General features: G+C 41.3%; 1 protein-coding gene across 1 annotated transcript; it reads right to left on the reverse strand.

The window, feature by feature from the left end:
- Positions 1-6,381: 6,381 nt before the first annotated feature.
- Positions 6,382-11,733, reverse strand: LOC133549452 (endothelial zinc finger protein induced by tumor necrosis factor alpha-like). The gene is made up of 2 exons (XM_061894872.1): positions 11,475-11,733; positions 6,382-7,503 (listed from the first exon to the last, which is right to left on the reverse strand). Exons 1-2 carry the CDS (start codon positions 11,638-11,640, stop codon positions 6,623-6,625), a joined length of 1,047 nt encoding a protein of 348 aa, XP_061750856.1. The 5' UTR covers positions 11,641-11,733; the 3' UTR covers positions 6,382-6,622.
- Between the last annotated feature and the right edge of the window lie 4,701 nt (positions 11,734-16,434).

Here is a 16,434-nt window from a genome sequence, read left to right on the forward strand (position 1 = left end):
CCTTCACTCTCACTTTCCTCATCCAGGGAATCTTTCATCCTCGCTCAAATTAATGGGGAAATCGTCGCTTTCTCGGTCCAAATCGCTCTTGCTGCTGGTGGCCATGATTGTAAACAATGTTCAGATGTGAGGAGCTCCACAACCCGTGACATCACGCGCACATCGTCTGCTACTTCCGGTACAGGCAGGGCTTTTTTATTAGCAACCAAAAGTTGCAAACTTTATCGTGGATGTTCTCTACTAAATCCTTTCCGCAAAAATATGGCAATATCGCGAAATGATGAAGTATGACACATAGAATGGACCTGCTATCCCCGTTTGAATAAGAAACTCTCATTTCAGTAGGCCTTTAAGGAGAAGTTGTCTTGGTAGAAAGAGAGAAAGTAATATCAGGCCCAACATTTTCTCCTGGAAGCTGCAGTTCCAGTCTGAGACTCACTTGACCAAATAAAGCTTTGTTCAACGATTCTTCACCGGCGCCGTCTTTGATCGATTCACAACACCAGATCGTCCTCAGGTCCAAACGGGGATGACTAGACCAGCAATAACCAACACAAGAAAGTTGTCAATTTTAAGGGCATTTGTCAGTAAAGCCTTCACCTGCGGGGGCATCACTAGGTTTTAAGCACACAAGTCGGGGAGGTCTTAACTTCTGCTACACGGGGAGAACATGCAAACTCCACCCAGAAAGATCCCGAGCCTAGGATTGAACCCAGGGCCTTTGTATTGTGAGGCAGACGCACTAACCCCTCTGCCACCGTGAAGCCCTATTTGGATATCCTTTCTATTTAAATATCCTTTCAAAATACCTATTAAATATTCTTTCTATTTAAATTTCCTTTCAAACCCCCATTAAATTTCTTATATTTAAATATTCTTTCAAACCCCCTTTAAATACCCTTTCTATTTATTTTTGTTGTCTACACCAGTGGTTCTCAACCTTTTTTCAGTGATGTACCCCCTGTGAACATTGTTTTAATTCAAGTACCCCCTAATCAGAGCAAAGCATTTTTTGGTTGAAAAAAAGAGATAAAGAAGTAAAATACAGCACTTTGTCATCAGTTTCTGATTCATTAAATTGTATAACAGTGCCAAAATATTGCTCATTTGTACTTGAACTATCTGGAACAAAAGATAGTAGAAGCATTTAAGTCTCACCTTAAAACTCATTTGTATACTCTAGCCTTTAAATAGACTCCCTTTTTAGACCAGTTGATCTGCCATTTCTCTTCTTTTTCTTCTATGTCCCACTCTCCTTTGTGGAGGGAGTCCGGTCCGATCCGGTGGCCATGTACTGCTCGCCTGTGTATCGGCTGCGGACATCTCTGCGCTGCTGATCAGCCTCCGCTTGGGATGGTTTCCTACTGGCTCCGCTGTGAACGGGACTCTCGCTGCTGTGTTGGATCCGCTTTGGACTGGACTCTCGCGACTGTGTTGGATCCATTATGGATTGATCTTTCACAGTATCATGTTCTCATATGTTCTCATAGTCATCAGTATCATCAGTATCACAGTATCATGTTCTCATAGTCATCATTGTCACCGACGTCCCACTGGGTGTGAGTTTTCCTTGCCCTTATGTGGGCCTACCGAGGATGTCGTAGTGGTTTGTGCAGCCCTTTGAGACACTAGTGATTTAGGGCTATATAAGTAAACATTGATTGATTGATTGACTGATATAAAAATAACTAAAAACTTGTTGAAAAATAAACAAGTGATTCAATTATAAATAAAGATTTCTCCACATAGAAGTAATCATCAACTTAAAGAGCCCTCTTTGGGGATTGTAATAGAGATCCATCTGGATTCATCAACTTACTTCTAAACATTTCTTCTCAAAAAAAAGAAATATTTAATATCAATATTTATGGAACATGTCCACAAAATAATCTAGCTGTCAACACTGAATATTGCATTGTTGTATTTCTTTTCACAGTTTATGAACTTACATTCATATTTTGTTGAAGTATTCAATAAGTATATTTATAAAGGATTTTTGAATTGTTGCTATTTTTAGAATATTTAAAAAAAAATCTCACGTACCTCTTGGCATACCTTCAAGTACCCCCAGGGGTACACGTACCCCCATTTGAGAACCACTGCTCTAAGCTGTCCTTGCGTGCGTCATTACCTCACGTGCTCACGTGACCGCGTGCGTCATCACGTCACGCAGTCACGTGACCTAACGGGGCAAGCATAAAGGCCGGTAGTGGCCCGCTCCCGGGCGGGAAGAGCAAGAGGGACACGCTGGGCGAGGTTGGTGCAGGTACGTGACTCGGTTTTGACGCTTGAATTATGAACTAAGCCGACTACCGGAGCCGTGGGTCGTCGCGCAGGAGTGTTGAGTGTGATTTATCTGCGGAATTGGTGAGTCGTAGTGTAGTTTCGACACATTGCAAAACTGTATTGATACTGTAGCCGAGTGTCCTGGGTTCGCATAATTTGGGTACTGATAAAATAAAATAATAAAAGGGAGTCATGAGAGCAGGTCCGGTCTCCACCACTTTATTGTTCCCTTCTTTACACCTATCTCCATACCCATCTATCACCTTCTTCAACAACCCGCCTTTATATAGACCTCTTACGTCACAGCCTTACGGCAACACTGGAGGGACACCCTGAACTGTTTGTTACAATACTGTGTCACTAAATACTGACCTCTGCTGGACATTAAAAATCACTACAGGCAACCTATGGACCGACTCAACGGACACTGACTTTAATAACTAGTATATACAAGAATATAAACCAAGTCGTTGTATTTCATTTAGGCTTATTTCATACCTTCATTTATATAAAATATATATTTTTATCTTTTTTAGATACAGTCAATGAATAATGTGAACATGTATCATAACATGGAAATCTAAGAGAACGTGTTGTGAAGGAGGATGCTTGTGGACTGGGAGTTTTTTTACACATTATTATTAAAGGGGAACATTATCACAATTTCAAAAGGGTTAAAAACAATAAAAATCAGTTCCCAGTGGCTTGTTGTATTTTTTGAAGTTTTTTTCAAAATTTTACCGGTCTCGGAATATCCCTAAATAAAGCTTTAAAGTGCCTTATTTTCTGCTCTCTGCGAAGACACTGGCCATTTCCCTGTGACGTCACACAGTGCTGCCAATGTAAACAAACAATGGGAATACCACAGCAAGATATAGTGACATTAGCTCGGATTCAAACTCGGATTTCAGCGATTCAACAGATTACGCATGTATTGAAACAGATGGTTGGAGTATGAAAATATTGAAGAAGAAACTGAAGCTATTGAGCGAATAGCTATTGACGCTATTCATAGCCATAGCATGGCCGAATAGCTGCGTTAGCATCGCCGGTAAAATGTGCGGACCAAACGATCAGGACTTTCGCATCTTTTGACACTGGAGCAACTTAAATCCGTCGATTGGTAAGTGTTTGTTTCGCATTAAATGTGGGTGGAAGGAAACGTAATATCGTTGCAAATGCATCTGCAGGTTATCCATACATCTCTGTGCCATGTCTGCTTTAGCACCGCCGGTAATTAGCATGTTGGCATCGATTAGCATAGCATGTTAGCATTGATTAGCTGGCAGTCAACATCAACAAAACTAACCTTTGTGATTTCGTTGACTATCGTTGCAAATGCATCTGCAGGTTATCCATACATCTCTGTTCCATGTCTGCCTTAGCACCGCCGGTAAATAGCATGTTAGCATCGATTAGCGTAGCATGTTAGCATCAATTAGCTGGCAGTCAACATCAACAAAACTCATCGCCGGTCAAATGTGGAGACACTCTGGCACATTCAATGGGGGTCTGGCGGCAGACACTTTGGCATCTTGGGGCCAGTGGTGCAACTTGAATCCCTCCCTGTTAGTGTTGTTACACCCTCCGACAACACACCGTCGAGGCATGATGTCTCCAAGGTTCCAAAACATAGTCAATAAAACGGAAAATAACAGAGCTGAGACCCGCTGTTTGTAATTGAACTGAACTGAATTATATTTATATAGCGCTTTTCTCTAGTGACTCAAAGCGCTTTACATAGTGAAACCCAATATCTAAGTTACATTTAAACCAGTGTGGGTGGCACTGGGAGCAGGTGGGTCAAGTGTCTTGCCCAAGGACACAACGGCAGTGACTAGGATGGCGGAAGCGGGAATCGAACCTGCAACCCTCAAGTTGCTGGCACGGCCGCTCTACCAACCGAGCTATACCTCCCCACATGTGTTGAAAATGAAAATGGTGGGTGTGTTACCTCGGCGACGTCACATTCTGACGTCATCGCCTCCAGCGCGATAAACAGAAAGGCGTTTAATTCGCCAAAATTCACCCATTTAGAGTTCGGAAATCGGTTAAAAAAATAGATGGTCTTTTTTCTGCACCATCAAGGTATATATTGACGCTTACATAGTTCTGCTGATAATGTTCCCCTTTAAGGAATATACTTTACTATTTGAATACAGTAGTATTATTTAGTATTTGAATGTATTTTGTGTGCGCACTGGAAATTTGACTGGTCCTGCCCTTGTTGTACAGAACATGTTGGATGGCGAGCTAGAGTCTGAAGCTTTATGCCTGGAACCCAACCAACTGAACTGAATCCCCACAGCCGAGCCCCGGGCGGGTAGGAAGCTCCTCAGCAGCCGCCCTGTTTTTCCTTTGTTTTACCAAAACGCAACGTGTTCATTTCGGTCCTCCTGAACTTTCACTTTTACCCCGTCCCTTCACAATGTGGACTTTGCGGGGCCGTTCAAAGATTTCTGAACTTGTGTAGCGCTTATACCAGGGGTGCCCACACTTTTTCTGCAGGCGAGCTACTTTTCAATTGACCAACTCGAGGGGATCTACCTCATTTATATATATCATTTATATTTATTTATTTATGAAAGAGACAATTTTTGTAAACAAGTTAAATGTGTTTAATGATAATACAAGCATGTGTAACACATATAGATGTCTTTCTTTCACAAAGACAAGAATATAAGTTGGTGTATTACCTGATTCTGATGACTTGCATTGATTGGAATCAGACAGTAATGATGATAACGCCCACATTTTCAAATGGAGGAGAAAAAAAGTTGTCCTTTCTGTACAATACCACATGAAAGTGGTTGGTTTTTGGCATCTAATTCATCCAGCTTCCATACACTTTACAAGAAAAACATTGGCGGCAAATTCCGTAGCTTGCTTGATTGACATTCACGGCACCCGAGGGTCTTGTGAGATGACGCTGGCTGCTGCCAGTTCATTATTAGGAAAAAATGACAGAGAGGAAGGCGAGAAACACTTTTTATTTCAGCAGACTTTCGCGCCGTCCCTTCCGTCAAAACTCTAAAGGCCGACTGCACATTTCCTATCTTCACAATAAAAGCCCTGCTTCATGCTGCCTGCGCTAACAAAATAAGAGTCTGGGAAAGCTGGCGTGCACAAGTGATGTGCACGCCAGCTTTCTGAGGGATCGCTTGTGCACGCCAGTTTTCCGAGACTCTGTATTTAGTTAGCGCAGGCAGCATGAAGCAGGGCTTTTATTGTGAAGATAGGAAATGTGCAGTCGGCCTTTAGAGTTTTGACGGAAGGTACGGCGCGAGAGTCTGTTGAACTAAAAAGTGTTTCTGGCCTTCCTCTCGGTCATATTTTCATAATAATGATCTTGCAGCAGCCAGCGTCATCTCACAAGACCCTCCGGTACCGTGAATGTCATTTAAGTGACGTCTTGGTGAAGATTGATGATCACTCATTTTTAGGTCTATTTTTTTTAAAAGCCTGGCTGGAGATGGACTGACACACCCCCCGCGGTCGACTGGTAGCTCGCGATCGACGTAATGGGCACCCCTGGCTTATACCATCTTTGGTAAAAACAAGGACCGAATTGAACGTTTTGTGAATTTGTTGAATATGTTAAAGGCCAATCGAATTTACATGTCTATTGTTTGTTTATTTTTCCTATTATTAATATAATTTGGTACCATTTAAACTTAAATCCGGTGTTCAGTCTCCATTACTCTCCATTCCTAGAGCTGAATTTAGTTTCTTCTGATCTAGCCCCGTTAGATCATTCACTATTTACCTAGTACTTGTACAGTACTTTATTCAAGTAACATGCAGGCTACACCAGACTGGAAATACACACCAGTTTCATTGTTCAGTTACACACGGGATTTGCAGTATAGATTTAGTCAAGAATTCAATGTCTTACTATTTTCCACGTCGTTTGTCTGTTAATGCTGTCAAAAGGCCTTTTTTCTGGAGGACAGACGGACCTGGATGACGTCACATGATCGAGAAACCATCTCTTGATGAGCGCAGCAAAGATTAATAATGAGCTTTATTCATTTATTAATTCAAAACACCTTAACTCAATTCAGTCTTTTCGTCACACAACAGTCGTTAAGGGTCTGAGACAAAAAAAACAAAACCAGACATGTTTATTTTCCAGTACAAAACAAGACAGGTGCAAGTAAGCACGTGTGTAAGTTTTCTCAGAAACTGTAGATATTGGATCGGATGGACTTCTAAGGAAGCCTGTAATTTTTCAAAAAGAACGCAAATTTCATCATCTCATTTTATTCTTACATTTGGCAGAGCCCAACTCTCCTTGACGACGGAATCTTTGACCAGAAACTAAACAACGAAAGGCTTATTCTGTTGCGTGTGTTCCCATGTGTGATTTCAGGTGTGGCCTTTGAGAAAAAGTCTTACCACAAACTGGACAAACAAAGGGTTTCACCCCGGTGTGGACTCTCATGTGTGTAGCCAAAGTGGCGTTGACAGCAAATTTCTGACCGCAAAGTAAGCAGGTGAAGGGTTTCTCTCCGGTGTGAGTTCTGCTGTGTACAGTCAAGTTGGACTTGAGACTAAACCTCTTGTTGCAGACTGAACAAGCAAAGGGTTTTTCTCTCGTGTGCGTTCTCATGTGTGATATCAAGTGGGACTTTTGAGAGAATCTTTGACCACAGACGGAACAAGCAAAGGGTTTTTCCCCAGTGTGTGTTCTCATGTGTCGAGCGAACGCTGCTTTATAAAAAAAGCTTTTGACACAAAAAGAGCAGGTCCAACATTTGGTCTTCCTTTCAAAGCATTTAGAATGTTTGTAGTCAGTGTGAATCCTCAAATCATCTACGAAGTTTGTATCGCTGCTAGAACGTTCTTCAACCCTGTCTTGAGTGTCACTATCTGACAGTGGAGCTCCAAAGTGGTCTGCGTCCATTTCTGTTGTCTTGTGTTGTAGTAAGCTGCTGCTTGGAGGCTCCGCCCCTCTGTTCTCCTCACTTGGACTGTGATGAAGCCGTGAGGACTCAGGTGGTTTCTCTTCATCATCTTCAGTCTTTACAGGGACACCAGTCTGTGGGGACTTTGTGAGACCAGCCCCCTTCGATCCGAGAAGACACTGAGGGATCCCGAGTTTGTCCTTCTCCTCTTTAATGTGAGGGGGCTGTGGATCCTCCTGCTCCCAGCTTGTGATCCATCCTTGCAGCTGAGGGGGACATTCTTCTTGAGGACCAATCAGCTGCTGCACATCTGCAGGACAAAAGCAGGATTTATTGTCATTTGGGATTTAACAAGGTATTTTTTTATTTGTTTCAGCATTGTTTTTTTGTCTGAGGCTATAATAATTCTACTTAAAGGCCTACTGAAATGAGATGTTCTTATTTAAACGGGGATAGCAGGTCCATTCTATGTGTCATACTTGATCATTTCGCGATATTGCCATATTTTTGCTGAAAGGATTTAGTAGAGAACATCCACGATAAAGTTCGCAACTTTTGGTCGCTAATAAAAAAAGCCTTGCCTGTACCGGAAGTAGCAGACGATGTGCGAGTGACATCACGGGTTGTGGAGCTCCTCACTTCTGAACATTGTTTACAATCATGGCCACCAGCTGCGAGAGCGATTCGGACCGCGAAAGCGACGATTTCCCCATTAATTTGAGCGAAGATGTTAGATTCGTGGATGAGGAAAGTGAGAGTGAAGGATTAGAAAGAAAAAAAAAGACGAGGGCAGTGGGAGCGATTCAGATGTTATTAGAATTATATTTATATAGCGCTTTTTTCTCTAGTGACTCAAAGCGCTTTACATAGTGAAACCCAATATCTAATTTTTACATTTAAACCAGTGTGGGTGGCACTGGGAGCAGGTGGGTAAAGTGTCTTGCCCGAGGACACAACGGCAGTGACTCGGATGGCGGAAGCGGGGATCGAACCTGCAACCCTCAAGTTGCTGGCACGGCTGCTGAACCAACCGAGCTATACCGCCCCATTTACTAGGCTAATTCTGGAAAATCCATTATCTGCTCATTGTGTTACTAGTGTTTTAGTGAGATTATATGGTCGTACCTGAAAGTCGGAGGGGTGTGGTGACCGCCAGTGTCTCAGAGGGAAGCCACGTTTCTCGACGAGGCGAAGGCAGCCGGGCTGAGATTTTTTTTGTTTTCTCCCTCCTATGGGCGGCATAGCTCGGTTGGTAGAGTGGCCGTGTCAGCAACTTGAGGGTTGCAGGTTCGATTCCCGCTTGTGCCATCCTAGTTACTGCCGTTGTGTCCTTGGGCAAGACACTTTACCAACCTGCTCCCAGTGCCACCCACACTGGTTTAAATGTAACTTAGATATTGGGTGTCACTATGTAAAGCGCTTTGAGTCACTTGAGAAAAGCGCTATATAAATATAATTCACTTCACTTCACTCCTCCACGGTGTAAGCATCCGACGGTCGGGGGCGGCCGGTGGGAGGAGGCAAGAGAGTCCGCAGCTGCAGGAGCAGCGCCGCAAGCTCTCCGCTCAGGTCTACGGTAAGAGCCGACTTATTACCACCATTTTCTCACCATGGTAGGGAACCATGTTCGCTTGACCGCTCTGTTCCATAGTAAAGCTTCACCGTCATCTTTCGGGAATGAAAACAAGGAAACACAGGCTGTGTTTGTGTTGCTAAAAGCGGCCGCAATACACCGCTTCCCACCTACATCGTTCTTCTTTGACGTCTCCATTATTAATTGAACAAATTGCAAAAGATTCAGCAACACAGATGTCCAGAATACTGTGGAATTTTGCGATTAAAGCAGACGACTTATAGCTGGGATCGATGCTGGGACAAAATGTTCGCTACAATCCCTGACGTTTTCAGCAGGATAATTCGCGCGAAATTTAAAATTGCGGCCGTATTGGCATGTGTTGCAATGTTAATATTTCATCATTGATATATAAACTATCAGACTGCGTGGTCGCTAGTAGTGGCTTTCAGTAGGCCTTTAAACATAAGACCATGTCTGCGGGGGTAGACTGAAAAATCCAACCAGTGGGCCTCGTCAACCCTCACCAAATATTATTCTTAACCCCTTCATGGCAGCAAGGACTGTAAAGTGTCCTGCTCAAGGACACAACAGCAGTCACTGAACGTGGCACGAATACGACATTCTACCGTACATTTTATTGATGTTTCTTTCACTTTTTTTTTTATCACCACACAAAGTAACACAATCTAATTCATGTGTGCTGGCAGTAAAATAAAAATAATCTCATTTTCTGAACTCATTGTCAAAAAAACTGTACCTTTTTAGTGATTAGTTAGAAGCATTTAAGTCTCACCTGAAAACTAATTTGTATACTCTAGCCTTTAAATAGACTCCCTTTTTAGACCAGTTGATCTGCCGTTTCTTTTCTTTTTCTTCCATGTCCCACTCTCCTTTGTGGAGGGGGTCCGGTCCGATCCGGTGGCCATGTACTGCTTGCCTGTGTATCGGCTGGGGACATCTCTGCGCTGCTGATCCGCCTCCGCTTGGGATGGTTTCCTGCTGGCTCCGCTGTGAACGGGACTCTCGCTGCTGTGTTGGATCCGCTTTGGACTGGACTCTCGCGACTGTGTTGGATTCATTATGGATTGAACTTTCACAGTATCATGTTAGACCCGCTCGACATCCATTGCTTTCCTCCTCTCCAAGGTTCTCATAGTCATCATTGTCACCGACGTCCCACTGGGTGTGAGTTTTCCTTGCCCTTATGTGGGCCTACCGAGGATGTCGTAGTGGTTTGTGCAGCCCTTTGAGACACTAGTGATTTAGGGCTATATAAGTAAACATTGATTGATTGATTGATATTATATCAAAATGTTTGCCTTAATTCAGTAGATCTGCTTATAAAGTAACCACCACCACAAAACAGTACAAAGTAGGTGTTAGACCAGGGTTAGGGAACCTATGGCTCGGCTCTTTTGATGACTGCCTCTGGCTCTCGGATAAATCTGAGCTGACATTGCTCAACAGGATAAATAATGAATAATTCCACCTGTAATCACAGTGTTAAAAATAACGTTCAAAATATGAAATATTGTCATGCATTTTTAGGTTCAAGAAGTTGGTAAGAAGTCATTTATTTAGTTAGTTGGGGCGGTATAGCTCGGTTGGTAGAGTGGCCGTGCCAGCAACTTGAGGGTCGCAGGTTCGATTCCCGCGTACGCCATCTTAGCCACTGCCGTTGTGTCCTTGAGCAAGACACTTTACCCACCTGCTCCCAGTGCCACCCACACTGCTTTAAATGTAACATAGATATTGGGTTTCACTATGTAAAGCGCTTTGAGTCACTAGAGAAAAGCGCTATGTAAATATAATTCACTTCACTTCACACTAGTGTGGGTCTTGCCCTCCTGGGGGTTCTTCAGACCACCAAGCACCGACATGAGAGCCAGTTTCAGGGTTACAATATTGTTTTATTTTTCAATAAGTCTCTCCGTTGCTTTCCAGCAATTGTCTTTTTCTCTTTCGTTCTCGCTCGTGCTCTGGTTTCTAGCCCCAAGCCCGTCTCTCCTCCTGGCTGCTGCTTATAACATAGCGACAGGTGATCAGACAAAAAGGCCCAGGTGGGCCGTCTACGCGCCTGTCGCTGAATTCGAGGCCTGTCCTGGCAACACCCTGCTTCGCTGCAGGCGCCGCGGGCCACGCCCCCTCCAGTTAGCTTCAGAATAACAATATTACAAAGAATAAGAGACCTCTCTAGAAATGTTGGTCTTTCTTAAAAATGCACGCGTTTTGTTGTGTTCAGTGTTTAAAAAAAATATATTATATGGCTCTTAAAGAAATACATTTTAAAATATTTGGCTTCTTGGGTCTCTCAGCCAAAAAGGTTCCTGACCCGTGTTAGACAATGTGATCTTTTCAAGTGAAGTGAAGTGAATTATATTTATATAGCGCTTTTCTCTAGTGACTCAAAGCGCTTTACATAGTGAAACCCAATATCTAAGTTACATTTAAAGCAATGTGGGTGGCACTGGGAGCAGGTGGGTAAAGTGCCTTGCCCAAGGACACAACGGCAGTGACTAGGATGGCGGAAGCGGGAATCGAACCTGCAACACTCAAGTTGCTGGCACGGCCACTCTACCAACCGAGCTATGCCGCCCCAATAACGTCATGGATTATTTACAGGACTGTGATTAATAGTAATAAAATATTTTTTCTTGTCTAATGTCTCCTGGCCTCGGTATTTTATAAAGTGTGTTTGAATATACCTTCAAAATGTAACACTGTTTTGCTAGCAGCTTCCGGTTGTCGATGTCGCTCCTTCTCTCTCGTTCTAGAAAGTTCCTCCTCGTACGACGCGATCGTTCCTTCAAACAGCGCGAATATTTCGTCGGCCGCCGCCATCAGTCGCTCCTGCACCAACTCTTTTAACATTTTTAATGTTTTTTCTTGATTAAACTGGCCTTTCTTCGCCTTTTGCCTGGCGTTCGTCTCTCAGCGTCGTCAACTTCCGCCGGAAAGAGGTTTTGCGGCAGCTCCGGCGATGACGTCACACAGGAGCACTTTCGCTTTACAATTTAAATGATTTTCCAAATGTATTTACTGAAATTGTATATGTGTATATATATTTATATGTAACGGGTATAAAAAATACTTTATTATTTGAGTGAAATTCCTGCTAAAATATCTATATTGTTTTGTAATGCAATGAGGTCCAATGGCGCCATCTGCTGGTATTTAAAAATATGTAAATATGACCGGAAACCGGAAGCTATTAACAGACTTCCTGCACTCTGCTAAAGGTAAGAAATGTTCCGATATTGCTCCGCAAAATATTGTAAATTATACTAAAGCTAACGTGATATTAATTGTAAAATACACAGTTATTTAACAGCAGTTGAAATGCTATGTTTTGAATTTGTTGTTGCTCACGTTAGATGTACTACTATTTTGCACTGAAGTCCATATTATTTCCCCTTTTAGACATCGAAACCAGCAGAGGTGCTAAGCACATATTGTGTGTGTGTGTTTGTGCATTCCCATCACTCATTGCAGGTAAAAATTGTTGCACTATGTGCGTGTTACGTGTCCGTACGTTCATATTTAAGTTTGAATTGTCCGCCATTTTGGCATGAACACAACGTCGTCTGTCATTTTCGCTAGTCGCCACCAGAGGGTGCTAAAAGTCCATTTAATGATTGTGTCATGTCTTGTATTTTGTATTTTTCTATTTTTTATTTCATAAATACATAAAAAAGGATGATGTTGATTAAAAAACAAGTTAAAAATAGCCATCCATCTTCTTCCGCTTATCCGAGGTCGGGTCGCGGGGGCAGCAGCCTAAGCAGGGAAGCCCAGACTTCCCTCTCCCCAGCCACTTCGTCTAGCTCTTCCCGGGGGATCCCGAGGCGTTCCCAGGCCAGCCAGGAGACATAGTCTTCCCAACGTGTCCTGGGTCTTCCCCGTGGCCTCCTACCAGCTGGACGTGCCCTAAACACCGTTCGGGTGGCATCCTGACCAGATGCCCGAACCACCTCATCTGGCTCCTCTCCATGTGGAGGAGCAGCGGCTTTACCTTGAGTTCCTCCCGGATGGCAGAGCTTCTCACCCTATCTCTAAGGGAGAGGAAACTCATTTGGGCCGCTTGTACCCGTGATCTTATCCTTTCGGTCATGACCCAAAAACCATGACCATAGGTGAGGAAGGGAACATAGATCGACTGGTAAATTGAGAGCTTTGCCTTCCAGCTCAGCTCCTTCTTCACCACAACGGATCGATACAACGTCCGCATTACTGAAGACGCCGCACCGATCCGCCTGTCGATCTCACCATCCATTCCTCCCCCACTCGTGAACAAGACTCCTAGGTACTTGAACTCCTCCACTTGGGGCAGGGTCTCCTCCCCAACCCGGAGATGGCACTCCACCCTTTTCCGGGCGAGAACCATGGACTCGGACTTGGAGGTGCTGATTCTCATTCCGGTCGCTTCACACTCGGCTGCGAACCGATCCAGTCTTGCATTGTATTTTGTACTTTTCTATTTTCTATTTCATAAATACATAAAAAAGGATGATGTTGGTTAAAAAACAAGTTAAAAATATATTGTATTGAATTGATTGTAATACCAGTGAAGATAAAAGCAAGTTAAAACCACAATACGATCACACTAAAAAAGTATACTGCTAGAAACCATTGTATTAAGTTACACCTGTAATTGCAAAAATATGAAAATGTTATGTACTTGGACAGACTTCCTGCACTCTGCTGACATCGAAACCAGCAAAGTTGCTAACCACATATTGTGTGTTTGTGCAATCCGATCACTCATTGCAGCTACCAGTAAAGAACCACATTATCCAAACGAGTCTGTGTGTGGATTCTTGACGGGACGGGTACACAGCAGTTACATATATATATGTATGTGTGTGTGTGTGTGTATATATATATATATATATATATATAATATATATATATATATATATATATATATATATATAATATATATCTCAATCAATGTTTACTTATATAGCCCTAAATCACTAGTGTCTCAAAGGGCTGCACAAACCACTACAACATCCTCGGTAGGCCCACATAAGGGCAAGGAAAACTCACACCCAGTGGGACGTCGGTGACAATGATGACTATGAGAACCTTGGAGAGGAGGAAAGCAATGGATGTCGAGCGGGTCTAACATGATACTGTGAAAGTTCAATCCATAATGGATCCAACACAGTCGCGAGAGTCCAGTCCAAAGCGGATCCAACATATATATATATTAGGGGTGCACCGATTAATCGGTAACCGAATATATTCGGCCGAATATGGCAAAAAAAGCCACATTCGGCCTTCGGTGGAATGAGTTAAAAACAAGGCCGAATAGTGGCGTGTGATGCAGTTTTTTGACGCGGTGACGCAATCAACCAACGTGCAGTGACGTTGGGATATGTTGTGTACCTGTATAAGTGTATGAGGTTACAAGCACACACTTATTGAGATTTAGTGGGGCCTCTGTTTACATTATTAGCCTGTTGTGTAGGCTACCTGTATAAGTGTATGAGGTTACAAGCACACACTTATTGAGATTTACTTGAGCCTTCTGTTTACATTATTAGCATATCTACTGTGGCTAAGCAGACTTTTGCCAAAAGGACAATAATTAATTTGTTGTGGGTTTATCCACTTTAATGCACTTTATTTTTTTTTTGGAATGCATGTTTTGTTTGAAGGCCTAATATAAATGAAAAACTTTGTGCTTTTTTTGAAAAGCAAAGGCTACTGGAATATTAAAAAAATGTCAATATTCAATAAAAAAATACTTTATTTGAAAAACATGTCTCAATATTTATTCTAGGCTATTTGTGCTATATTAAAAAATTGTGAAAAACTGCATTCATTATTCGGTATTCGGCTTTCGGCCAAGCGTTTAAATTCTATTCGGCTTCAGCCACAAATTTTCATTTCGGTGCATCCCTAATATATATAAATATATATATGTATACATATATATATATATATATATATATATATATATATATATATATATATATACATATAGCATTCTATTTTAGTTACTTTTAAGAATTTACAACCCTCTGAAGCTGTTTTGTACTTTTATTATTTCTCAACCGTTTGTAAATGTTGAAATTTCTAAATATAGGTTTATAAAATAAAAAAATTAATAAAACAAATATAAAAATTAAACAGGATTAGCATATGGCTTTGTACTCTATATATATATATATATATATATATATATATATATATATATATATATATATATATATATATATGAATTAGTTACTTTGAATTTACAACCCCCTGGTGCTGTTTTGTACTGTTTTTGTACTTTCATTATTATTCCTTAACTGTTTGTAAATGTCAAAATTTATGAATAAAGGTTTATACAATTAAAAAAAAAATAATAATTAAAACAAAAAAATTCAACAAATGATTCCTCAAGGTAGAGAACATTACTTTGGTCATTTTTTGTAAAGAAGTAATAAGGTAACATTCGATTTAATTATCTTCCGCTAAAATTTAATTACATTTCGTCATCACGTTAGTCAGCGGGAATTTGTTTCGATTAGTAAATTTTATTTATTATTATTATTTTTTTGTTATTGAACAACAAACATACATTTACAATTCACACAAAAGTCAAGGCACTTTCAACATCAAGGAAAGAAAACTAAAACGCGAATGCAGATAGAGTATTAATGCTAAAAAAAAGAAGAAGAAAGAAAAAAAGGGCTACTTAAATCACTTTGAATATTTTTAACAGAATATATCAATCTAAGGGGTTTTGTACTCTTAATCATTCTCCAATTTTTGATTAATAATTGTGACCCATCAAGCCAATTAGAAAATGTGGGCCTTACTTTCATAAATCAACATTTATGTAGAAAAAAACAACTCCTCATTTCCCGGCAATAAGTTTTTTTATTTTTTTATAAACCTTTATTTATAAATTTCAACATTTACAAACAGTTGATAATCGAAGTACAACAACAGTACAAAAGTTAGTTAGGATCTTATTCTAGTCAAGTGAAGATTGACGATAACCAAGACGAAATATTAAATTTTTTGTTTATGTATTTATTTTTATTTTATTTTATAAATGTTTATTTATAAACTGCAACATTTAAAAACAAACGAGTAATAATAATGATAATCAAAATAAGTACAAAAACTACAAAAATGAGCAGTCAACAAAATCACCACTGAGTGTGATGTCAAGTCTGCAGCTGCCGTAAAATCTCATTCAAAGTCGAAAAAGGCGACAGTTGACGTCGCTGAAAATAAAATAAAAAACGGGCGGAAGTTGACGTCGCTGAAAATCTCAAAAAGTCAGAAGTTGACATTAAACAACACAAACAAGTTTGGTTAATCAGATCACAAAACACTCACTCAGTGGCCTAGTGGGTAAAGTGTAGGTTGTGAGTTCAAACCCCGGCCGAGTCATACCAAAGACTATAAAAATGGGAGCCATTACCTCCCTGCTTGGCACTCAGCATCAAGGCTTGGAATTGGGGGTTAAATCACCAAAAATGCTTCCTGGGCGCGGCCACGGCTGCTACTCACTGCTCCCCTCACCTCCCAGGGGGTGATCAAGGTTGATGGGTTAAATGGAGAGAATAATTTCGCCACACCTAGTGTGTGTGTGTGTGTGTGTGTGTGTGAAAAGCATTGCTACTTTAACTGTAACTTTTAAAAGTGATAGCTCTATCC

The sequence above is a fragment of the Nerophis ophidion genome, linkage group LG01 (assembly GCF_033978795.1).
Source record: "Nerophis ophidion isolate RoL-2023_Sa linkage group LG01, RoL_Noph_v1.0, whole genome shotgun sequence".
Lineage (NCBI taxonomy): Eukaryota > Metazoa > Chordata > Actinopteri > Syngnathiformes > Syngnathidae > Nerophis > Nerophis ophidion.